Source organism: Taudactylus pleione, unplaced genomic scaffold, assembly GCF_031769625.1.
Source record: "Taudactylus pleione unplaced genomic scaffold, aTauple2 ptg000054l, whole genome shotgun sequence".
Taxonomy (NCBI): domain Eukaryota; kingdom Metazoa; phylum Chordata; class Amphibia; order Anura; family Myobatrachidae; genus Taudactylus; species Taudactylus pleione.
The window spans coordinates 8,546,616-8,573,388 of record NW_028284456.1 but is presented as its reverse complement, the minus strand read 5'-3'; the positions used below and the strand labels follow the sequence as shown (position 1 = coordinate 8,573,388).

Genomic DNA, 26,773 nt, shown 5'->3' with positions numbered 1-26,773 from the left:
CTTTACACAGTATGAAGTAGGTGCAACTATGCAGCTAGTTCAGCAAAGTAATGCAAAAATTCTATTTATTGTGCAGTACAAGATCACAAACACTACATACTGGGGAGGAATGGACACATTTTAGGAGCATTAGTTGCTGTACAAAGAGGTGCACACTTATTTCCGCTACACTCAAGGCCTTGATTTTTGCACCAGCTTGAACTGGTGGATATTTGGTCTCATCCTATACTTTTAGTGGGACATATTTTGCGTCTCCCAGTTGTGGACTTCAGTGGAGAACTGAAAATAAGTATACAAAAAGACAAAAAAAATAGCCATATTTCATTATGAAGCCAGTCCCAATGCCCCATAAATCTAAGGCAGTCAAAGTGCAAATCTAGCGCGCTTCATAAATGAGGTGCTCAAAGCATTAAAATAAATGCAAATAAAACATCTGTTACGACTTGCAAACTCTCAATTAATCGCAAAGCAACACTAAGGGCTGGATTCAATTAGCTGCAATAGTCGTGGTTTTGTGACTAGTTTACACCTGTGCAAAGTTTTTGCCAAAAATACGTATTGTGCAATCCTACTAGCTGCGGTTTTTGAACGTGCGAATTCTCCATAGACAAAAACCTTCGAAGAGTATTCACCATCTTAGAGCAGGTGAAAAATTTGGCAAAACCCCTATTTTTGGCTAAAAATGTCAGGACCTTGCTTAGAGTGTCCAGTATGATTAACCGACGGCCGCATGGCCGGAGGTTCAAATCCCAACAGCGGAAGCCCGGCAGAGGTGAAGATCCCGACTGCGCTAAAGGCAAGTATAAACTAACCTAACCCCCCCCCCAGGGATGCCCAACTCTAACCTCCCCATACGTGCCTAAATCTAACCCCCGCTTCCCCACTGCCTAACCCCAAGTCTCCCAGGGGTGGGTGCCTAACCCTAACCTCTCCCCAGGGGTGCCTAACCCCCCGTTCCCCTAGCCTAACCCGAACCCGGGGGGCTGCCTAACCCTAAGTCGTCCCCCCACGGCTGTCCACGCCCGGCTTACCTTCGATCGGGATGCCAGGCTCCCAGCATAGGTAAAATGACAATCGTCGGGATTTCGACGCCTGTCATTAGACCCTTGCCGGGATTTAGACAGTCGGCATACCGGTTTACTTTTCACACATTACACAATGAAGAATTATCTGGCGGATGTCGCTTCGAGTCTTTTGTAATAGGATTGCGCGAATAGCGGGGGCGTGCATTTGTGTGAAAAGTGACACATTTAGGCGAAGGGTGCGAAAAGTTTGCACATGCGAAAACTTAACGTGTTCACATCTAACTGAGTATGGCCCTAAATTGTAATGAACAAATCACGAACATCTGCACAGTTTGTAGTTAATGAATATCAAATTAAAGGATTAGTTATAGTAGAAATAGTAATAGTATATTTATTGACATTATAAATAAACATGAAAAAAATAAGGCAGAATGACATCTGACCTGGGAAGAGAGACAAAGCAGTCATCAATGCCCCCACTAATCTGTTAACGGGTGAGACATAAAAAAGGACCTGGGAGAGACATGAAGATATATTGGTAAATCAATTATAGTCAATAATCAGTCACAATATTTCAGACCATGCACTATAAATTATTACATAGAAAGTATATTATAACATATGTTATCAAGAACAATGATCTAATAAGGTTGCATCATGCTGGTTAGTTAGGTAGTAGGAAGATTTTTTTTTTTTCCTTTTTCATGTGGCCACTCTCCCAACTAGCAGGCCAGCCAGGGGGACCTGCAGCCAGAAGATGGTGCCTCAGTGTGTATGAGCAACAATCATCTGCAGATATATCTGTTAGGTGTGTACCCAGCATAAGGTGCACAATGTAGAATAAAATAGATCAAATGTAAAAATTAAATAAAATGGCTACAGTTTCACCTTCATTTAATTGCTCACACATTTTGTGTGCACATACAGTAGGCCTGATTCTGAGTCGCACATGGGTGATTTTCCCTATGGCTGCGCATGAATGAGCCGTGCATCTGCATGTGGAAGGCCATCCTGCCCACTGTCATCATTAGTATCTGGACTTGTACCCGCCTCACGCAAGTTGGCTTACACGTCCATGGCACTCCCACGAGATGGAACAGTGTCGGACGTTTGCATGAGTACTGTCATGCTGCTGACCAGAAATACTAATTTCACTGAAAGAATGCTTGAGGAAAGAACAATCTGTCCACACTTGCGATTGCCAATTTCTTTCTATGGTGCATGCACTTTTTGCAGATAGTTGTGTGCAGTTGCCACAAACATTCATATGTTTGTTTTTTAGATCTGTCAAAAACAGGTTTGTGTTTCTGTTATGTTATTGTGGCCCTGGGATTACCTTTTGTAGTCAATTCAGTGAATCCATGTAGCAGTTTTCTGGCTTTGTATCTTTTCAAAATGCAATCCTAGTGGGGGGAAGGACAGTCTGCAGTGACATCGAAGCACTGCGTGCAATGATAGTGGCAATAAGCTACAACTCCCATGATAATGTTCCAGCATGCATCCATTGTTATCACTAAACAGTATGTCTCTTCCATGTGAGATCCCCACAGACACTAACTAATGTTTTATACTTCACAAAGGTGCAGCGAAGAAGAAAAAAAAAATGACACACTGATGGTCGAAGTGGGAGGCTGCTGACAAGGCAGCATCTGTTACCCAGTGCAACCACACTATATTGTACATTCGAAAGTTAAGATCAGCATTACCATCACTTATAAACAAATATGGATATTGGCATTTTAATGGAAGCCACCTATTTTGTATTGCTTAGATGAGAGAACAAGCGGATTACATTTTTGGCTAAAAGTGGGGAAGCACTAGCTGCAAAATAGCATCTTTTCAATATTTTTCCCTATCGAAGGTTTAAATATAAAAGATGAAAAATGGAAATATGCCTAACATAACTCCTGGATACATAAAGGAAACAGCAAATGACTATTACAGATAATCATTGATATACTCCATTGCACCCATTACAATGGGTAGTGTACCTTCTAAATTAGTTAGAAACAGGTTGATAATAAGCAGCCTGGCAGTATATAATGCAGCCCATTACTGTCCCCTGGCTCTCTGACAAATACATAGAACATCTCATAGGGTGTGAAATCTGGGCTGCCATGTGGCATTTCAGGAAGAGGAATTCTAAACTTCTAATTCAGTTTCTCTCTTTACTCCTCAATGACAGCCATTAGAATGGGATGTCATACCCAAATAATAAAATCGAGAGGACTATATAAATCAAACATTTATTTAAGTGGCTGTGTGGAGAATATTTCTCACAATCCGAGAGTCAGTAGAGGAGATTCTCTAAATTGCAATGACTAGAGAAGCTGTGGATAGAGCCCAGCCTGCTGTCAATGAATCCAGCTGCTGTGCGGGAGTCTGGAATGGGTTAAACGGCCAATTTGTAAACTAGACACCTCTGTTAGCAAGCTTGCTGTGAGGGGATAAGTGGACTCTTCATCCAGTTCACAATCAAGACAGGCTTCTGCAAAATAATGATCGTTTGCTTTATCATGTCATTTACATATGATCAGGGTGTTGTCCAAATATGACCATATTGTGATCTTGTTTTCTTAATTCTGCTACTAACGGAACTAGTACCTTTGTATACGTTCTTGGAGATGTTGCCATGCCGAAAAACAGACCAGCGAAGTGTTGCCCCATGATGCAGAACCTGAGAAACATCCTGTGCTGAACTGTAACTTCACAGTAGGCATCTTTAGAATATATGGATGGAAGTAAAATCTCCTTTGCAGATTACCTTGGTAACAGAATTCCCAGTTTCCATGCAAAACGGTCTGGCATTGACAAAGTGTTGTCTCCTCTGGGCCAGAATAGAATAGTGCAAAAAGCTCCTGAGGATGTTAGGACAAGGAATAATCTGAAAAATTATCTGAAGGAACTGGGACGTTTGATTGAGATTTGATTAATGTCTGTAAACAATCATGCAATGCCTCCAACTCCGCTGGGTTCGATGGGGTTCCTGGATTGTACAAAGATTGATACTGAAGAAGCTATTCAGTATCAAGTTCTTAAACCCATTGATCTTTGAGGGGCGTAGCCAAAGGGATTTTCTAGCTACTACTGTTCATGCCATAGACCTTGCTGCGGAAGTGGCGTCTAAAGGGGCATCACATAGAATTGTATTCAGCATTTTTGCGACCTGTGCCCATTCTTTATTGATTAATAGGCTGATGCAGAGTTTAAATAACGCTGACAGCAATTTCACACATATTGCGGCTATTCAACTAAATGTGGATGTTTGCCTTTATGCATACTTGGACGCATCTCTGTGGTCCAACTCCCTCCAATCTGTATGCTGATTTGACAGCAATCATCAGTTCTACGTCGTCACCCTATCCATCTAAAAACAGGTGCATTTACGCATACGCACAACTCTGCATAGCCTGCAACATGTGGACGTCCTTCAGCTGCAAGTGGAGATGCAGAAAAGTTGTGTGACTCAGCCCTGCCCATAGTTGCTTTTGCTCCACTATGAAGCATAGGCAGCGCAAAAACATGCAAGACACGTCCGCAAAACCTACTTACATTTATCTCTGTCATTACCTGATGTACCAAAAGACTCTAATTTTATGACTGCACTCCTGAAAAGGGGGGATTTTTGTGCCAACATGGATGTAGTTGCCTCATTTATTCCCATGTACTTAGATATATGTTTGAGCAAGATTTCTACATTAACTAGATTAAAATTACCTATGCGTTTCTTCAATTTCCTCTATAACCCGAATTGTCTTGGATTTTGCCCATATATCGCTGCACAGACTGTGTTGCTGTGCCTTTGTTTCCTTCTTTCCCAAAAGAATACTAAGGCAGAAGAATTGTCCACTAGAAGTGCACCATATAAAAACATACCTAAATTAGGTGCCTACTTTGAGCAGGTGTCTTTCAGAAGTCTGGGGTCCTCCTAAGTATCCATCTTGCTTATGGATGCAGTTTCCTCCAGGTGTGCGTCCTAGCACTGCCTAAACTGTAGAAAACATTCAGCAGTTCTGATGCCCTTTCCTGCATGTTCTCAAGTCTGTCTCTTCCTTAATGACACGGTGCACACACACACGAGCAAAATATGGTGCACACACGAGCAAAACACCGGCCTATCCAGGCGTGCACTCTTTGAATACCAGATCTGCTACAGTGGCAGTATATTGGTGTTTCCCCGCAGTATCAGATGGTGCGTCACCTGTACGGTAAGGAAGGTATGCCGCTGCACTACAGAAAATAGCAAATACTACCTAACCCTATCTATGCTAGAGACAGGAAAGACACAGGGGCAGAAGAGGAGCTCCATTATACTTCACCTGAGGGTGTTTTTTTATTTATTTATCTACCAATATCAATGTAACTTTAAAGAGAAGCTACCTATTGTAATGGCTGTCAAAGGGCAAGATGAAATAGTTACCAACCAAATTAGATCATCACATATACTTGAAACTGGACTGATGGGGAAAAAAAAAAAACTTGTGGTCAGCACGAAATTAATATGACACAATATGAATATTTAAAAATATGTTTTTTTTTTGTTTTTTTTTTAAAACACCTTGGTGGGTGCCTTGTAGAAAAATTTCAAGTGAATGGTAACTTTCGCCAGATCACAGATTTACAATTCCTCTGTACAATATTTTATCCCAACAAAAAGGATACTGAAAAATTTCTTAGTGAATCTATTATATACTATTATATACACATTACATACATTTTTATGACCGTTCAAACACTTTGCTTATCACAAATTACCAGCTTACCTTTTTCTCAAGAAGAATCAGCTTAAACAAAATTAAAACCTGTTTAAGAGAAAGTAAAAACAAGATAAATTAGATGTAATTACATTACAGACACATATGAATAATATAAGTGGTTATTTTAAATTTGTGCTTTATGATTTTGAATCAGGTTGTTTGAAATGGGACCTGTCACTTACACAGTGGAATAACGAATATTCTGCCTAATTAATATGCAAGCACAAATTAATCCTGGTACCAAACAGTAATGAGCCCAAAAACTACTCTAAAGCAGTGGTGTCCAAACCGGGTGCCACAGGACACTTGCAGGAGTGCCACGGTTTGGTGGTTCAGGACCAAATCAAATTATTTATGGTCAAAGATTCTGGCAAAACAAGTGCTGGTTGCTGCCAATCATAAAATATGTGGACAAACAAGTTTGGGAACCACTGCTCTAAACGGCTTAACAGCCGCCAACCTGCAAAGATAAATCTAGTCCTAGTACAATAAAACACAAAAGAGAAGGCAGGTGACACTGTCAACACAGAGTCAGGAAAAAATACTGCTAAAAACAAGAAACATTAGAAAATAACTCCTGGGAGTGGGGAAAGGTAAAAAGCAATAATGTATTGAAAATGTAACAGTGCTAATAAGATGTTGACTTAATTTAATACATCTAGCACTAATACATAAAAAAAATTAAAAATAGAAATTAGGATATCCTAAATCCAAGTGTTACCTAATTTTCAATGAAGCTGGTAAATAATATGACCAAGTGTGATAAGTCAAATAGAGGACAGAAAAAGGTTTTCAATTGGCACTAAAGGCCATATTCAATTAGTGGCGAAAAGTTCGAATCCGCGGAAAAGTATAATTTCGCCAGGCAGAAAGTTTCCACCATATTCAATTCCAAAGACTTTTCGCGTATGCGAAAAGTCAATGCAATGTAATCAGCGGAAATGTTTCGCCTATGAATAGCAGGCAGATAAAAGTGCAGAATTACGGTTTTGGGGTGCAAACTTCGGGAAACCCCCCTGCACCCTTGGGACAGTCACCCAAAGATAAACTGTAAAAAAAACACTTTAAAACCCCCCTAAAAAGTACTTTCATTTTGGGGGCGAAAAAGTTCAAAGTTGGGGGACAAACTTAAAAACTAGCGAAATAGACTTCTGGGGGGTCCCAAAGTATAGGGCAGGTGTTTTGTGGTTTGCAGGTGCTTGTGGCACGACATTTAAATCTTCACTTTAGCTACATAAAAATATGCTAACACCCATTTTCAAGTACCCCAAATTTGCTGGGAGTACTTCTTTTAAAAAAAAAAATACTGCTTAATGCTATTCTTCATCACTTGTGTTAATGCGCTAATTGGCACCAATAGACACAACCAAAGTAGCCCAAATACCTTTGTTAGGGCTAATCGGGGGCATCTAGAGTGATCCCCAATGTTAGTGCATCTTTTGGGGGGTGTCAGGCTGAATTCCCCATTTTTGACAAGATTTTTCACCTGTTTCAGTTTCGGCAGGTGCAGTTTTCGCGTCCTAATTGAATACGACAAATAGCGGGAGCGCGCCCTATACTTTTCCGCATGCAAAACACGCAATGTAGGCGAAAAGTACGGCATGCGAAAAAGTATTGCGGCTGCGAAACTAATTGAATACTGCCCTAAGTGTGGAATTATCCCCTTGAAATAAAGTAACTATACAAACCAGAGAAATGCTCACCACTCTTCGCTGATAAATTGCCTGCTGCTGATAATAACTTTATTTGGAGTGTGTAGATGACAGTTGGGGCTTGGAGTAGTTACTAGCAATCCTAATTTCTATTTTTTTTTTAATGTATTAGTGCTAGATGTAATTATATTGAATCATCATCTTAGCAGCACCTTTACATTTTAAATACATTATTGCTTTTACCTTTCCCCACTTTCAGGAGTTATTTTTAGCTATTGTATTTTTTTCTGACTGTGTTGATAGTGCCACCTACTAATATACACCATTTAATTTGCTGAAATCACTGGCATCACTAAAGTACTACCTGAGTAATATTTGAGTCCTGATTTAGTCTCCAAAATGATATCCCATCAAATCAGTAGTGACGAAGGGCGTTGAGATATATGCGGGGCCCGAGAGATAGAGGGGGGTGTGCCCAAATCAGTTAGGTATGTCCACTCCCTCATTAGCAATAGTATAATGATAAATACTATGCAGACCGCTGCCCGCTCCAGAGGGGGTATTTGGGCCCCTCGGACAAGCCCAGGCAATTACCTACCCCCCTTATCGGCGCCACTGCTCGAGACTATATGTAGCTCAATCCACTAAATACATGTTATCACTATTTGCAAATCCAAAGGTCATCTCCAAGTTTCAATAGGTATTCCTGCAGACATTATTGCCCTATTAAATAACTTAACCTAGATCTAGCACTTGCAAACAACAGTTACATCTAAGTGCAACATGAGTGAGTGATTATCCAGTATGTTACTAGTTTTCCTACTCATAGTGGAGCTTTGGGCTAAATGTACTCAGGTTGCATTTTGCTTTGAAAGCTACTAGGACAATACTAGACAGAATTACAGCCTCCAATGATTGTGACACATTTTACAGATTAGTTACTCTTGCCGTTTTATTTTTCTTTAAAGTAACTTGCTAAATTTGTCTTCATAGCAGTTTTAAAATGCCACAGATCAGGGGGAGGAAGGGGGGTATAATGTTAACGAAAAGGTACATTATTCAAGAATCCTAGACTGAAAGTAGTCCTTTCAGGTCACAACGGTTTAGGGTTCTGCATTTATTACACACTGATGCAACAATAAAAACAAAACTATGAAATAGTACCTTAAGTCTAAACTGAAGAATCAGATCTCTTGGAGAAAGGCCTGGAAATATATAAAAAGGTTACACTGTATGTATATATATTTAAAAGTTTAAAAACATGAGTGATTAATTGTAATATTAGGTGTGAAATTTTTCCACATCGATTATGTTGAATAAATTAAGTGACAATTCCATGAAATAATGTAGAATACAAAACTAATAAGGTCTCCTATTGGAAACCCGGCGCCAGAATCCTGATCGCCGGCATCCCAAAGGTAAGTATTAGGGTTAGGGACTAGGGTAGGATAGCGTTAGGGGGGGTCAGGGCACTCATCTAATCTGGTCGGGATGCTGCTGTCAGTATTGTGACCACCGGTTCCCGTACTCCACCCCTGTACGTTATTGCGACCTTTTGACAGATGTTGTCTCCCTAACCGGTCACTTTAGATTTCTTTTCCATGAAAGATCAGATGGCATTTATTCAGCTGCAAATGGGGTTCATATAGATAATGCAGTCTGCTAAATTTTGAGCACACACCTTCGGTATGACATTTGCGGGAGCATGACCTATTTTTGCCCCTTATGCAGTGCCCCCTGTATTTGTGTCCCTTATTCAGAGCCCCTTATGCAGTGCCCCCTGTAGTTTTGGCCCTTATGCATTGCCCCCTGTATTTGTGCCCCTTAAGCAGTACCCCCTGTATTTGTGCCCCCAAAGTAGTGCTCCTTAAGCAGTTCCCCGAGCCCAGTACTTACCTGACCAGGCTGGCTCTGGCTCCCGCTGTGTCTCATGCTGCCTCTGACTGGATCTAACTAGATCCAGCAGGCGCACAGGGCAGGCTCCTCACATCGCGGGTGAAGTCATGACACCACCCGCGCAATGTATCACTGGGAACGCTGGCCTTTGAAGCGACCAGAGGCTTCTTTAGTCTCTGATCGTTTCAGAGACCAGCGTTCCCAGTTCCAGTGGGGGGAGCCGCATCTTAGAAACAAAAGAGCAGCATGCGACTCGAGAGCTGCAGGTTGGCCAACCCTGCTTTATGTGATGTTCCATTACCAAGATTAAAGAAGTCACATTAAGAAAAGTGGCTCTCCAATTTTGCAGGATATGTATAGGAGTCAAGAGGATGTAGGAAATCAATATAATTATTTCCAATACCTACCCATTTCCTGATTTCTAGTGCAGATGTTGGAGTTATCTATTAAAAAGTCTGTTGTGAACTCAGACTTTCACACATTTTCTACAGGTTATGATAGCCTGGAGTTTGCTGTACTAAGGGCCTGATTCAGAGCTGTACGCAAACCCGATGTGCATAATGGGTCCTGTGAGATAGCTCGCTGTCTTCCATTGGCATCCAGAGACACAACTGGTGTATGGATCTCAGAATCAGGCCCATAGTCCCTTCTAAGTATTAGATTTATTTTGGACTTTTAGTTTTATAATTTGGACATTGTTCTTTTGTCATAAGACCTTTAAGAGGTAACAGTAGCCGGCGGTTCAAATCCCAACAGCGGCATCCCGGCAGCAGTGAAAATCCCGATCGTCGAGAGGTAAATATTGACTAACATATTCTCCCCCCTAACCCTCCCTTAGGGGTGCCTAACCCTAATCCCCCCTCTAAGTGCCTAAACACGCGCATCCCCACCCTCCCGGGAACCCTAACCTCCTCCCCGGGGGTGCCTAACCCTCCCTTCCCCTAGCCTAACCCTAAGTCCCCCCCGGGAACCCTAAACCTAACCCATCCCCTGTCCGCGCCCGGGTTACCTTCGATCAGTAAGTTGGGTGTCGGGCTCCCGGCGTAGGTAAAATGACAGGCTTCGGGATTTCGACGCCTGTGATTTAGCTTTTGCCGGGATTAGACAGTCGAGAAGCAGAAGGTCGGGATTCCATCCATCGGCTTCCTGACTGCTTCCCCTTTAAGAATATTGTGTATTAATCTATTACCTTAATGCTACTAAATGTCATCGAAGACAATTTGCAGCTTTCCATTATTGGCAAAGATTTCTAGAGTACATGAAATATATAGTATAAAAGGTTAACAATGTATTTGTATAAAAACACTTTCCAGTCTCAGTTTCTTGCTACAGAATATGCAGTGGGATAGGCAGTAATGGTAGAGACGCATTCAACTGCATAATAATCAAATCCTATTACTATACTAAGATAGGACACTGTTAGCAACAGCAGATTAGATATGAGCAGCTCTGGTTTGACTGATGCGATAATGAAGGCTCTTGCTTGTTTTGGATCATATGTAATGTATAAATGATCCAAAGCACACAAGAAACAGGATTTTTGAAAATCTGATGCGTGCCCTCACTCTCAGACCCGAATTTGAATCTAGCGCGATGATCTGAATCAAAACCGAGCCACTTATCTCTAGCACAGATGCCATATCTCTGTAATAGGAGAGGGGAAGAGAGAGAATTAAGCAGAAGTGGCAACACAAACTTTCATTAATCTTGGACACCATTGAAAAGTATTAAAAATCAGCAACCAAAGATAATCCGTAGTACAATTTATTAATAATAAAAAAAAATAACAGTTCTCTCTCATTACTACTTATGGCTGTATTAAAAAAAGACCTTGAAATGCAAGCCGGCCGCAATACCTCAAAATATAATTTGCATTTGTGTTTGTTGTGATCAATGGGAGCGATGTAATTCAGGGCGATGCTCAATATCCTGGGGCTATTCTATTAAGCGAGCTGTTAAGTTTGACTACAGGATTTCTGCTCACACCCTCCTGAGGTGCGAACAGAAATCTGACTGAAGTTCTGGCTGCGATGCTGTTTTCCGGCTAGCACAGCATTAACAGTCTCACGGCCGGCAACTTCTGTCGGAGAATGCCGGTTACCATGACCAAACACCCAGCTTAAGGTGCAGTAACAGGCATTCTCCGACGTAAGTGGTGCTACTTTGATGTAACAGTGCGGTCAATTGAATAGCTCTGGGAACTCCTTCCTGGGGTTATTCAGCATTGCACGGAATGGAATCACTCCCACTATCAGTATTAAGTGAAAGCGAACAGGCTTTATAGGAAAAGCAACTTACCCAGATATAACTGAGACACCTCTAATGCACTTCCTCCCAATGAGCCATTCATATGCTCATATAGCTCCTGTACAAAAGAAAAACAACAAATATCCATTGTTTCAAATTACATACAGTCCTTCCTGTGTGATGATTTAGAGACAAAAGTTAGAAGGGTTTCGGAGCTTAACCTAACAAATATATTAAAGAAAACAGTTAACTTTTACAGATAGATCGGAAAAACATTACAACCTACACAGATCTAAACAAGTAAAACAAAAACATTCACTAAATAAATTCAGCAAGAGCAGTGTAATTATCCTTAGGGGTCAATTTAATTAGCTACGAGTTTGCTTCATGAAACTTGCACACTTTGCATGAATGATCGCTCTCAAGATACGCCAAATCCAATTAGAAATGCCAACTTGTGCTACTCATGGGGAGGTTGGGCGAAATTTCTATAGCATGCAACTTGGGAGAAAGGCATGAAAAAGTGGGGAAACCATCTTGGACCTCCCCAAAAAAGACAATATTGTTAGCAGAAACATACAGAAGGATGTGTCAAATGGCCGATTTGTACTTTTTTTTTTTTTTTTTTAAATTGTAAAAAAGGAAACTTTTCGTTTAATCTCTAACAAATAATGCCAAAAAGAAAAAAAAGATTTAAGTAAAAAAAATAAAAAATATTAAAATTTCTTTTTTTATAAAAAACTTATTTTTAATTAAAAAAAAAATACGGGAATTTAATTAAGTTACCTAAACTAATGCAAAAGTATTGGGCAGCGAGCACTTCCAGGCGAATCCGGGTGGCCGTCAAGCACGGCCACTGTCGCGATGACTCGCACATGCGAGTACATTGCACCTAATTGGATCAAGCCCTTATTATTGTACCGCTTTCCAGCACTTCGCGAACAAACTGCCTTTTGTTACAGCCAAATATTTCTAATTTTGACTCATCAGTCCACTAAAGTTTCCTTGGATAACCACTGCATCTACGGTCCTCAACGTTGCCCTTTTCATGGAGTCCTCAATGTTGAGAAATACAGGCAGGTGTTTATCCATCATGCAACACCATCAGGGAGGCACTAATTGGCTCCAAATATATTTTGCAGCAGGACAACGACCCCAAACATACAGCCAATGCCATTAAGAACTATCTTCAGCATAAAAAAGGACAAGGAGTCAAAATATTGTTTTGAATGAATTTTCTCTTCATTCACTTTGTATTTTGTTAATAGATTAAAATAAACTATTAGCACTTTTAAAAACAAGGGTGACCTAAACCTCTGCGCACTTAGATGCTGCCCTCCTTCACGAGCACCTGGGTGTCACCAACACCCCACCAATTGACAGTAAAAAATATGGAGCTCAGATGAAGGCGCTTCTTTAAATAACGTCTATATCGGATAGAATACAGAAGTTAACTTCCAGAGGGGGAAATGATAACTGTATCTTATAGATTCTTTATTGCTTCTCATTCTTAGAGGCTTATTTAGACTCTCCCAATGCGTGGATGTACATAAAAAAAAGAGAAGGAAAATAAAAATATGTGTAGTATTTTTGGTGATGTGGAACAGGAAAATAAATTTTTCTCTTTAAATACTACACATTTTTAATTTTCCTTCTCTTTTTTTTTTTTTATGTACATCCACGCACTAAATAAGCCTCTAAGAATTAGAATCTAGAGGATACCGTCATCATTTTCCCCTCTGGAAGTTAACTTCTGTATTCTATCCGATATATACATTGTTTAAAGAAGCGCCTTCATATTAGCACTTTCAGTTTTGAAAGCTTTCTTAGGGCGGTATCCAATTAGCCCCGTAACCTAGTTCGTGTGCTAATGGATAGCCGCAATCAGCGAAACATGAGGGTCATCCCGATGCGACTAATTTTTTTTTCACCCTATCCTATTTCGGTAGAAATAGGATAATCCTCTAAAAAAACATAGGACCTGCGATAAGCTCGCAGATCTATGTGTTTTCGCCATTTAGAAAGTGAAAAAACTGCACTTATGGATTATTTTTCGGGACACATCAAGCCCCGAAAAACATCCATGATAAGTGCCAGTGTCGGGTGGCACTTTGCGGCTAATAGAATAGCCACGCCGCGATCAATTAGCAGTGCTTTAGCGCTGCTAACTGGATACCCCCATTACTTTGCAATATTTTTTCCCACACCTGCCTAAAACTTTTACACTGTGTGTGTGTTTGTGTGTGTGTACACACCCATCCAGAACGTAATGCCTGCAATAAAGGAAGTATTTCACTGATCATTGCAGTGCAACTACGTAAATAACTCAGGAGACAAACATTTACTTTCTGAGCTTGAGAGCCCCACCCCATATGTAATCTATCAGGATGAATTCCCAGACTAGTTCTTCTCTGCTCCTTGTGTGATCCAGGTATTGTATAGCATAATTATAAGCACATTTAGAATCTTAAGGGGCATTGCTATGTACAGCCTAGAGTCCCAAATGGTCTTAAGACAAAAATAGGATACTCTTCCAATTAGTTTGTGATTCTTTCCATTTAAACTTATGCATACATGTTACCTGCCTATACACACACAGCAATCATTTTTTTGTTTTTTATAAAATTAGCATAATATGGATTACATTTGAGTTAAGAGGAGGGTCCAATAGCCATCAGGAGTCTGCTGTGAAAAGTGAGCCTTTAGAGCCATTATTTTATTTCTCAGCCTCTTTTAAAAAGGTACAATCAGGGTCGGTGTGTTGTGACAAGCGGGGGTTAGCGTTGCAGAAGGGCCCTGGACTTAAGTGCTGGGCAAGCGGGTGCAGCACCAGTTTAAGTTTGTCACCGACCGCAAGCCTATCAAATAGCTCCTATTGTTTATTAGCCACCAACCTATCGCAGTCGGAGGCTAATAGGCAATAGGTTTTATTTGAACTTGGCATCGGACGCGAAGCAGCCATAGCTGAGGGTGGAGAAATGACGTGGTGAGCCAATCGTATTTCACGTCATTGCTCCACCCACAGCTAAGGCGTCAGACGTTGCTGAGCAAAGACTTTAGTATGGCGGTCAATCGAAGAGGACATTGCTTGAAGAGTTCTGGCGGCTTCGGAAGAGGTCAGAACATTGGCGCCGCTGGCCAGAACGGGCCAGCGGCAGAAGAAAAAGGATCAGGACTGGAGAGTGTTGCAGGTTGTGGGAAGCAAAAAGCTAAACAAAGCTCCCCACTGCAGCCTCTAACAACTTACAGGTAGGGGGCCTTGACCACCGGTAATTTACCACTCCCTCTTCCTAGACCACCATGTGTCAGGCATTAGGCCTATTGGCGCAATCTGGCCGTAGGCATATGGGGCATGTTAGATGGGCAGACTGCCCGTGTCACAAGTAATTGGGACTCTGTGCATTAGGCTCAGGTCACTATGTGCCCTAAAGGTAGGCAGGCAGGCAGGCAATAGTCTGAGTCCCTGGTGAGTGGCTGGGCAAGAGGACCTGTCCAATCTTTAGTAACAGATAGGTAAGGGAGGCCCATACTGTGTGGCATCATGTGAATAAGGGGCACTACTATGTGGCATAATGTTTATAAGGGACATTGCTGTGTGGCATAAGATTATTAAAGGGCTCTACTGTGTGGCATAAGATGATTAAGGTGTAAATATGAGACATGTTAATAGGACATATTTGTAGGTGACCAATCAGAAGCCACTAGCTTATTATTCCAATTTTTGGCCTGTACTATGAGGAGCTCTATGAAACAAAGACGATTTTTACCAACCCCAAGAGCTCTGGCTTGGGGAACAGTTTCAAATATTTTTACATATACTGTGTTGGTATCATGATTTAATAATGTCACTTCATTATGTTTACTGGGAAATATGGAAACATTTAGAACTACAGCAGTAAAACATGATAGTACAGTAATTGAGTAAGAAAAAAAATATGGAATTTGATTAAATCAGCTCTGACAAAATTTAGAATTTAGGAGTTGGTGGCATAAATGTATAATTTTGTAACAAGATTGTACAGATATGTCCTCTTTTCCGCGTACGCAGCAAATCACAGCGGATTGGCTAGCCGAATGATCTGCTAGCCTATCTGACGATTGGTAAGTGCATATACACTTACTAATCAATCGTTGGCCGATGTCTCATGCCTAACGTCACAACTGGGCGGTCACTTACATGTGCTCGACTACATGCAATGTCAGTCACCGGCAGCAAGTGCAAATATATTGTCCATCGGCTGTGCTGCAGATCCAACGCGAACGGTTCACAGACATATCGTTGGTGCACACCCGCCAACGCGCCCACTTTATAGTCGGCCGTTAAAATGGAATGGCCGATATGTCAGCCAGTGTGTACCCAGCATAAGTCTACCACTACTACCCATCGCCCAGCCGAATGCCTGATTCACACAAAAGTGTTCGCTACCATATGGGGGTAGCGAACACTTTTGTGCAAGGTCCCGCTGCCGTTAAGCGCAGTGCTTGCTGCACAGATTCGGGCGGGCGAATGGTCCTTATTTGAATACCCCCCAAAGTGACAAGAAGTCAGATTTCTAGAAGTTTAGGTAGATACTTGAGGAGTGCATTAAAGACACTCCATCAAATAGGACTTTTTTTCTTTACAGCTATTATTCAGGATTCAGTTAAAATAATCCTGTGAATGATATGCAGTTTGTACATTAATCCTTGCTGAAAAATATGAGTGTTACCCAGTGATCCAGCCCCTCAACTGAGGCTGTGAATCCTATTTTTGTTACAAGAAATTATGCGATCTCTTTTATAAAGTAACTTGTCTTCTGATCTGTCACCCTTTTATCTCAGTCACTCATTTGGGGACATACATACCTTAAGAATAGATATTTGTGAAAAATCTTTCTCTTCGAAATAAGCGTGAGTAATTAACTGAAGTTTCGCTTGCAGTAATCCATACAGAGGCTGTAAGGCAGAAAACACAGTGAGACTTTTACGTTGTAAAAACATTAAAATGTCATAGTTTAAATTAAAAACTATTTAAAAAAAAGTTATTTTAATTACGTTCTCTACTTAATTAAAACCACAGATATATGATCAGTTAGAAATTTGGATTGCAAGTGCCAGTTACAAAGTTCAATCTGTTGAGCACGTTTAGACGGGTGCTTTCAGCACTGCAACACAGGGAGAGATTCAATTGTTAGCGCCCGTGGCTGATACTAATGGGTGCCTGTTGAAGCAATCCAATTCTTGCTCTGTTCGGGCATGAATTGCTATGGGAGCACACATTTCGGCTCGTACCCTGCTGAGGCGACTAGTAGAAATGTGCGATAGGACCGTGGGTGCGCTAACCAGGACTTTAGATGGGTTTAGCCGTTTTAAACAGCTAAACCTGGTCTAATTGGGAGCAACAAGCGCAATAATTAATGGGCTTCCAAAAACAATGGAATTTTTACCAATTATAGTATTCACTCTAGATCCTGTGCCGGGTAGGGCGCCGAACGTAGAAAGGGGGCACTCGCACATGCGCCCAAAAAGGGGGTGTGGTTACAAGAAAAGGGGACAAGTCTTTAAGACGCAACCCCCTTTTTGTCGCTCTTGGGGGCGTGCCCGGCACTTACAGACATGCCGGGCTACCCCCAAGCTCTCCCTTCTCTGTGAATAGATGCTGGGTGCACGTGTCCGGCATCTATCCATCAGCGGTGATAGCTGCACAGCTATTTTTCTCACCCGCAGGACACTGCAGCCCGCGGGTGGGGACTGCACCAGGCAGGTTGCTGTAGCAACAGCCTAGTGGGAACGCTAAATTAATTACCGCTGTGAAAAAAACAATTGAATCGCCCCTACAGAGTACAACACTATGTATACCTGCACATAGCAGGTAGGGCAAGCAATGTCTGTCAAGCAGATAAGCAATGAGAACACTTTGCCAAGCTTTACAGAGAAGATCTGCTCTCAGAACAGGAATGCCATGTACATTAAAAAAAGGAGCAAAAGCCCAGAGGGCTTGGTTAAATGACAAGCTCAGAAAGCATTTTCTATAAGTCATGTTCAATTTATGAAGAGTAAATGAAACCGTTCAATACTACAAACACATTTCTGTGGCTGGCATTACTCACAGTGAATTCATTTATTTCTTCAAAACACAGCATATCTGGTAGATAGCACAGTAGCATTACAAGAAAATGGAGACTGGGGCAATTACGCAGCAAATAATACACAATGCATAAAAACGTACATATACTAATACCCCATACAATATCGTAGTAGTGAGGAGGTACCCGAAGAAGCCATTAAAGCCCAAGCAACTAGGAGAATAGTAGGCATCACTGTGACTAATAAGAATTTGGCTCTGGAAATAATATCAGTGCAATGCATTTATACCGTAGCATTTAATACTAGAGCAAGTCAACCTGTCTACGCAAGACAGGACTGTATCAAACAAATGTCACATCAATAGAGATGAACTAACAACATATACACAAACCATTATCTCCAAAACATGGACAACAAAATATAGCAATAAACAATCCTTAGCCCAGTTACCCCAACCCTCATTAACCATATTGCCAATTAATAGCATGCTTGAATCCCTGAACAAACTCACCCCAACTACACTACACTATCTAACCCCCAACCACAGAAAATATAGGGGCAATTAGGCTCATGTACCCTAAGGAAAGGCAACAATGAGACTCCCAAAAATAATCAACAAAATAGCCTAACCAAATATAAAACCTAAACACTAAAAAATCAAGTAGGAAAACAAAGGATAAAAAGGTGCCTATCCACTAGAACAGGGGTTCCCAACCACGGTCCTCAAGGCACACTAACAGTCCAGGTTTTAAGGATAGCCATAGTTGAGCACAGGTGACTTAATTAGTAGCTTAGTTATTTTGATTTAACTATCTGTGCTTAAGCATGGATATCACTAAAACCAGGACTGTTAGTGTGCCTTGAGGACCGAGGTTGGGAATCGCTGCACTAGACTATTAAAATGAGCGATTGAACGATATCGATATCGTTCAATAATCGTTTGAACATAGCTTGAAAATAGTTTGAAAATTTGGTCTTTTAGACATCATTGTGCAAACATGCTGGTCAATGTGATGATATCGTCAGGTTCAGCATATTTGCAGATGATTGATTGTGCCTGCACTGAACGACATATCGTTCAGTGTGGGCACCCTGCAGTGTAGTGAACGACTGAACGATAACGATATCGTTATCGTTCAATCTTTCCACTGACGGGTAGTGGATACCTGCCTTAACATGACAAACTCTGGAGGACACAAAATAATAACAGGAAAAATACATTTTTAGGATGTAACAGTATAAAAACATTCAAACAGAGAGCTAGGACAAAACAGATGAAAGAAAAACAAACAATGGCAATACGTCTAGTGCACTGAAATCAAAACAGGATATAAAAACATAAGTATAAAACAAAACATTGATAAAACTGAATAGAAAAACAAATAAGTATAGCAAGCAAATGAAAATCATTTAAAAAGGGTCGTCCCACCCCAAGGCCTGACAGTCAGCCCATGCTGCAGTAGTCATCCAGGCATCTGCAGAGAAATCTTTGAAGAACACCAACCCTCGACCACCAAACTCCAAGGACCTCCTTATCCTTTATTTTTATTGCACTACAAAGGTTCTGCAGCACAAGGACATGGTTAATAAATTAAGAGTTATGGTAGACTTACCTTTGTAAACTAAATTTCTTCGATGTCCATATGATCCACAGGGATACCTTGAGGTGTGTGTGGTTGGAGAGTTCCGGGCACCAACAGTCAAAGCTTTAGCAGTCAGTTTTGTAAACAAGCCCAAGGCAGGAGCAGGAAAGAGGAGAAGGAAGAACAGTACACTCAAGAAACTCTATAGCGCGTATTTTTACCCACAAATGAGGACCGGGGACTCACTTTGGGTCCCCGGGGACACGCTGCGCTGCCGGCCAATCCCCTGGCTCCTGGTTACATGATTGCTGTCTCCCTTGGCCCGGCTGCAGGGGAGACATTAAAAAAAGGAGGTGGAGCCAGCCATTATGTGCCCCTTGCTTGATGCAGCTGCTCACTCAGCATAAGGGGACTTCCCAGGCGTGCAGAGTTTGGCCGACAGCTCCTGCCATCCTTCATATAGAGCACGCCGGCTCCCGGCATGAAGACAGCTCCCGGCATCCGGTATAAAGAAGGCGCCGCAGACCAGGCGTGTGGATGCACTCCCTGGGACAGGCAAGTGTAAAGCAGGTAGCGCAGCGGGTGGGGATTGAGGGGGGAGGCTGCTGTGAATGTGGGAGTACCGCAGCGCGCCTGGCCCCAGCAATCCACAGCTTTCTGCATTTAATCACCGCCTCCCCTCCAACTCTAACACCTGGTGGAACCCAGCATTTCTCCTGAACACACTTGCACTGCTTGTATCCAGCTCCCCTCCACCTCGTCCTGTCAGTGGTTCCTCGCCCCTCTAATACCCAGTGGCACACCGCCCCTTCTCCTGCACCTGCCTACCCCTCCACCTCCTCCTGTCAGCGGCTGCTCTCCCCCACTAATAACCAGTGGCACACAGCCCCTTCTCCTGTCCATGCCTACTCTTCCACCTCCTCTTGTCAGTGGTTTCTCTCCCCTCTAATACCCAGTTGCTCCCAGCCCCTTCTCCTGCACCTGCCTACCCATCCTCCTTTCAGCAGCAGCTCTCCCCCATTTAATACCCAGCGCCATCTTCTCCTGTACGTGGCTCTCCTCCACATCTAATACCTGACACCCAGACCCTTCTCCTGTCCCTGCCTACTCCTCCTGTTCCCAGCTCCTCTCCACCTATAATCTGACTCCCTGAATCCTCCCGTCACCGGCTCCCCACCTCCTACACCTGTCCCCAAGTCCGCCTCCCACACATCAAGACGATGAGGAGCCATAAAGGGCCTGCAGCATGAGTGCATCTGCCCCCATGCAGCTCACACAGAACAAAAAAAGGATAGGATATAACAGTGCAGAACTAGAAGCAGAGAAAGTCTTTGGTATATTTTTAAAATGTATTTATTGGTTCGCAGTTTAAAAAAAATTAGGCAGATATTACAGTTTCTGCATAATTTTATATATCACTGCTATAACAGTCTAATACAGAAGATTTCACAGAAATGTCCTGCAGAATACTAACTACCACAGCAGACTGCAGGCCCCATTATTTTTCAATGGGTACAGCTGTCAGACCTCTATGTACAAAACTGATGCTCTTGGGGGTATCAGATGGGCATTCTAGGGTATGTGAGGAAGTGTGGTGGTATGTGGGGAGGTCTGAGAGGCATATGGGGAGCTCCAAAGCATAAAATTATGATGGAACCCAGAAACGTTGAGGTAGGACCCTATTTTTTTTTTTTTTTTTAAGGTGGCGGGTCCCTGGGACCCATATTTTGTTGCTCAGCACGATCACTGGTTAACAAAAGGTAAGTCTACCATAACTTTTAATTTCTACTTCAGGGCCCATAGGGGATCTACAGGGATACCATGGGTATGTCCCATAGCAGTTTCCCTTAAGTGTGGGGACGCTCCTGAGCAAAGGAGAATCCGACGTCCAAAGGAAGCATACTGAGAGGCAAAGGTATCAAAGGCGTAGAGAACCTGAGAAAGGTGTGGACCGAAGACCATGTGGCCACCTTGTACAATTGTTCAGCAGGAGCGTCAAGTCGAACCGCCCACGGGGGTCCCACAGACCGAGTAAAATGTGCCATCAAGCAAGAGAGTCTGCTTGTTATCTGGCCAGCCTCGCTTGTGAAAGCCGTACAACACAAAGAGAATCTGATTTCCTAAAAGAATCAGGAGCTCATTCAGACCCAATCGCTAAGGAGCAGCTGCTCGCTGTTGCAGATAATCGCACATCTGCGTATGGTTCGCAATACGCGTGCGCAAGCCAGTCTTGCACAAAAAGACTGGTAGCTACTTTGAGTGACAGACAGCACCGTTTGTGGGTGGTAACAGGGGAAGGTGCTTGTGAACAGGGGTGTGGATGTGCGAATGCAGGCGTCAGGCCGTCATAACGGAGTTTAATGGGTGTGCATAATTAGCAAAGTAGAGTCATTGAACACGTCACTTGGTTGATTTTTAGCCTGAACAGCTCGCAGTGCCTGCGGAAGGGTAGGGTCTATCACAAGCGCTGCAAGCAGCTCCGATGGCCTTCGATGTTCATGATTAAATACACACTTCCTGGAGATGACGTGTGCAGCGAGTGACAGGTGGGTGGTTTTATAGTCCTGCGTACGTCACTCCCATCACTCTCTAGGACATAGAGGGCGTCCTTACACCGCAAAGTGCGAACGCTTGATTTTCATACCCGACCTCTTTTGCAAGCGAGCGGCCGCTGCTTAGCGATCGGGTCTGAATGAGCTCCTTAGTACGATCCACGTAGATCCGAAGAGCACGAACCACATGCAAGGAGGCTTCAACTGCAGAAAGCTCCGAGGACTAGAAGGCTGGAACCACAATCTCTTCATTCAGCCCTGGTATGGAGTACAACTCTGTCTGGATGAAAGATCAAGAACAGGGAGCGACAGGAGAGTGCTGCTAAATCAAATACCCTGTGGGCAGAGGAGATAGCAAGAAGAAAAAAGTATCTTCGCTGTCAGCCACTGAAGGTCTACTGAGTCCAGAGGTTCAAACGGAGGAGCCTGTAGAGCCCGGAGAACCAAGGACAAATCCCGCGAAGCCCCCGGAGGGACAAAAGGAGGTTGAAGGTGGAGAACACCCTGAAGGAAGGTTCTAACATCAGGCAGGGGAACGATCCTTCGCTGGAACCAGATTGACAACAGAAACCTGAACTCTAAGAGAGGCCAGGCGGTAGATTTCTAACCCAGCCTGGAGAAAGGCAAGCACCCGGGAGACCCTAAAAACTGTAGGGTCATAGCCTCTGGGAGAGCAGCATTGAAATTAAGAGTGCCAAACTCTAATAGATGCTGGCTGAGAAAGACTTACGTGCCCTGAGCATCGTCTGGATCACAGAGCGAGAGAAACCCTTGGCTCTTAAGGAGGGATGACAAGAGCCACGCCGTCAAAGAGACTAGGTAGATCCGGATGCAGGACCCTGTGCTAGTAAATCCTGCCGTAGAGGAAGTGGAAAAGGAGTGTCTATGGAGAGACTCCGTAGGTCGGTGAACCAATGTCACCAAGACCAGGCTGGGGCTATTAGTATCACCGTGCCGCCTTCTTGGTTGAACTTTCGGAGGACCCTCGGGAGGAGGGAAATCGGAGGAAAGAGGTATGAGAGATTGAAGTCCCACCTCACTGCCAGAGCGTCCACGAAGGCGGCTGAGGGGTTTCTGGTCCTGGACGCGTACCTGGGGACCTTGTGGTTGTGACATGAGGCCATGAAGTCTACGTCTGTCAGGCCCTATTTGTCCACCAAGAGTTGAAAGACATCTGGGTGGAGAGCCCACTCTCAGGCATGTATATCCTGACAGCTTAGGAAGTCCGCTTCCCAATTGAGAACTCCGGGAATGAATACTGCAGAGATTGCTGGGAGATGATATTTGGCCCAGACAAGGATGCTTGCCACTTCCCGCATGGCTGACCGACTTCGCGTGCCTCCCCAAAGGTTGAGGTAGGCTACTGCAGTCGCGTTGTCGGACTGGATTTGGCCTGGCCTGCCCCGGAGAAAGTCTTGCGCCCGAGTGAGTACTATGCACACTACTTGCAGCTGCAGAATGTTTATGGGCAGGCAACTTTCCTGGGTTGTCCTCCGTCCCTGAAAGGCATGATGATTGGTTACCGCGACCCATCTGCGAAGGTTGGCATCTGTAGTGAGAAGTTCCCAGTTTGTAATCCAAAAGGGACGACCCTTGTCCAGATGGGTATGGAACTGGGAATATTCCACGATATCAAAAAGGTGGATACCATAGACCCCAGGACCTGCATTTCTGAGTGATACCCTCCGCAAGTGGAGCAAGTTGTGCACAGGCAATTGCAGTGCCAAAATTGTGTCCGCTGGCAAGAAGTGCTGCCTTATGTACCACCCGCTATGTCGGAGATGGGGAGGATTTATTCCAATTGATGAGCCAGCCGTGTGCTTGCAGGCAGTCCATGTCAGCTAGAGATGGCGTTTTAACACAGCTGCTGAATGTGACAAGATTAAGAGGTAGTCTAGGTATGGCAAGATTCTGACTCCCTGGCGTCTGAGGTGGGCCGCCATAACTGCCATTATTTTAGTAACGACCTGAGGGGCTGTTGACAGACCACAAGGCAGCACCCGAAACTGGTAGTTGCTGCAGGACAGCAAACCGTAGGTGGGTTGGAGTAATAGGCACATGCAGGTATGCATCCTGAATGTCCAGATAAACCTTGGAATTCCCAGGCTCCAACACCAGGACAATTGATCGTAGAGTTTCAATGCGGAACTTGGGCACTTGGATAAATTTGTTGAGGGATTTGAGATTCAGAATAGGCAGATGAGACCCATTCGTTTTCTGAATCAAGGAGAGAGTGGATTAAAAACCAGTTCCTTGCTGAGCCAAAGGAACTGGTATTAATCACACCTGAATGCAGCAGGGAGTGAATTGCTTACTGGAGGGCCAGGGCCTTCATGGGGTCTGATGGGGGGGGCATGTACAAAAAAAAAATTGCTGGGGAGGACGCCTCAGGAAGGTGAGGGCATACCCCTGAGAAACCACTTCGCGGACACAGGCATCTGTTGTTTGACGACAAGAGTCGGAAAATTAAGGAAGTCAGGGTCCCACCCTGTGATCCCCCAGGAGGAGGCCCAACCCATCAGGTGGAGGGTTTGTCGTCAGACTTGGAAGCTAGACGTCTGGCCGACCAAGACTGCTTGGATCGTGGCTTGGTGGTCTTGTGAGAACTAGACTGCCTTGAAAAGGACTGTTCTTTTGCCTCACCCAGGGGGCAAAAGGACAGCCTAGGCTTAGGGGCAGCTGCTGATGGCAGAAAGGCAGATTTTGAGTCTGCCACGGTAGCCACCATTATGTCCAACTCTGCGCCGAACAGCCCGTCTCCAGAGAAGGGTAAGGATTTGAGTGCCTTCATGGATACAGTGTCCGCCTTCCAGGACCGTAGCCAAAAGGTCTTGGCGGGCAACTACGGAAGTTGCAGATGCCTTAGAGGCAAGGAGCCCAGTATCCAACGCAGCTTCTCCCAAATAAGAGGCCACTTCCTGAATATGGGAGATGTAGTCCAGTTGTTCCCTGGTAATGTCTGATGGCAGGCTCTCTTCCAGTGCCTCTGTTCATCCTTCAATAGCCTTGGCCGGGGCCATAGCCAGCCTAGTGATAATGTCAGAAAGCGAGTAAACAGACTTGAGAAGTTTCCAGTTTTCTATCTGTGGCATCCTTAAGGGAGGATGTAGACTGTAAAGGCAGCGTGGAGCTTCTAACTAAGCGTACCACATGTGAATCAACAGTAGGAGAGACTTCCCACTTCGTACACTCACTAGTAGGGATGCCAATCTTTTTGGGACCTGGAATCGTTTGCTAGGAGTACCCCAAGCTTCCCCCATGATCTCAGTGAGCTGGTCTGATTGAGGGAATTCAGCCTTAACCACCTTTTGACGTTTAATCAGGGTTTTAGGCTTAGAGACAGGTTCATCATCCTCTATATTCAGGATCGATTTAACTGCCCTCTCTAAAGAAGGTACATCCACTGTTGAATGACTGTTCTCCTCGCCCGAGTTCGACCCGGAGAGAGAACCTTGTGCATCAATCTGCCTCCTCAGATGATGCGTCAATCTGAAAGCTGGGTGGACTGAGAGGATGACACAGCCCGCCTATGTGCTTTGGTGGCCAACGGTCTGTCCGTCTGTAACATTTGCTGATAGGCGGCAGACGTTTCAGCCATATTCTGAACTGAGTGGGCATAAACATCCATCCAAGGCGGATGGGGATACAGACATAGTAGGCTGTAATAGATGTGGGTACCCCCTTGGTGGGAGGCAGCGTGGGGGATGATGAGCAGTCCACTAGCTGCATCATAACCTGGGAAATGGAGGACACCCAAGGTGGCTCCTGGACAGTGGCTGGTAAAGTGGACTGAAGAGGTGGTACATAACAAATAGCACACAGACCATCCTACGTGAAATCCTGAGGGGACAAGCCCGCTGAACAGGATCTGCAAGTAACCAGCACAGGGGCCTCAGGCTCCCGTTTACCCTAAGAAGACATAGTAATAACCAGCCAGGAACACACAATCAGTGCATAGCTGTATAACCTGGCCCCAGAGAGAGGTATACACGGAGACTGGACCCAAATCTCCCGACATCTGTAGCTTCAAAAAAGCCCTGATTAATGGCTGCTGAGCGTCCCATATAGGGAGAAGGGTGAGGAGGACGACCAGCTCAGAAGCGGGAAACCTCTTGTGATGGATCACGCTCTGGGCTGGGGGAGGGGCTGTTCCCGAGGGAGAGCTTACCTCCCCACTGCTGTATCAGCCACCGGGTGTTGCTGGCCTTAACATGGACCCCAACGCCAGACTTAACTGCCCCAGTGGTCTAGTAGGGGTGCAGACGAACCAGACACCCCACTACAGCGTCCTCCGGCTGGTCTCCACAACCGGAGATAAGCACTGCATAAACACGCAATTCCCCATTTGTCCGGCTGCAGCCATGGGATCCAGTGGAGGGCTAGCCAAGCCCCAATGGCGCACGTTGTAATGACTTGACCATTCACTGGTGTTGCGGCACCGGCGGGGGTAGATGGAGCAGTATAAACAGGCGCCCATCAGTCTCGCTGCTTGCTCTGAAAAAAATAAAATAAATTAACTAAAAAATAAAGCTTGGGGCTGCCGAAGCAGTTCCCCTATCTAAAGGTGTGACCGGTCCTGCCGGTACCAAATGTAAAACTGTCTGCCTGTGGCTGGGGACAGGGTATATGTGGAGGATGACTGGTGCATCCTGGGAGCTAAAGCTTTGACTGTTTGGCGCCCGGATCTCTCCAACGGTATATGTTCAGGAAGCCGGCGGACTGCTTAATCCCGGTGAGGGATAAAATGACAGGCGTCTAAATCTAGACGCCTGTCATTTTACCGACGCCGGCAGACCGGCACCCCGATCGAAGGGATGCCGAGCGCGGACAGCCGCGGGGGAGGGAGAGTTAGGTTTAGGGCTCCCGGGGAAACTTAGAGTTAGGCACCCCCCCAGGAAGTTAGGGTCAGGCTAGGGGAAGGGGGGGTTAGGGTTAGGCAGCCCCCCGGAGGTCTTAAGTATAGGCGGAGGGGAAGGGGGGCTAGGTTTAGGCACT

The 26,773-nt window shown here is 44.2% G+C and overlaps 1 protein-coding gene across 1 annotated transcript in view; it reads right to left on the bottom strand.

Annotated features, from left to right (window-relative positions):
- The window catches only part of AVL9 (AVL9 cell migration associated), a 99,692-nt gene that overhangs the window by 26,016 nt on the left and 46,903 nt on the right, over window positions 1-26,773 (bottom strand). The window contains exons 5-9 of the mRNA XM_088464308.1: window positions 16,423-16,512; window positions 11,629-11,695; window positions 8,599-8,639; window positions 5,789-5,827; window positions 1,469-1,538 (exon numbers count right to left, since the gene is read on the bottom strand). Of these exons, the coding sequence (XP_088320434.1) occupies window positions 1,469-1,538; window positions 5,789-5,827; window positions 8,599-8,639; window positions 11,629-11,695; window positions 16,423-16,512 (307 nt within the window). The remainder of the gene's footprint in view (window positions 1-1,468; window positions 1,539-5,788; window positions 5,828-8,598; window positions 8,640-11,628; window positions 11,696-16,422; window positions 16,513-26,773) is intronic.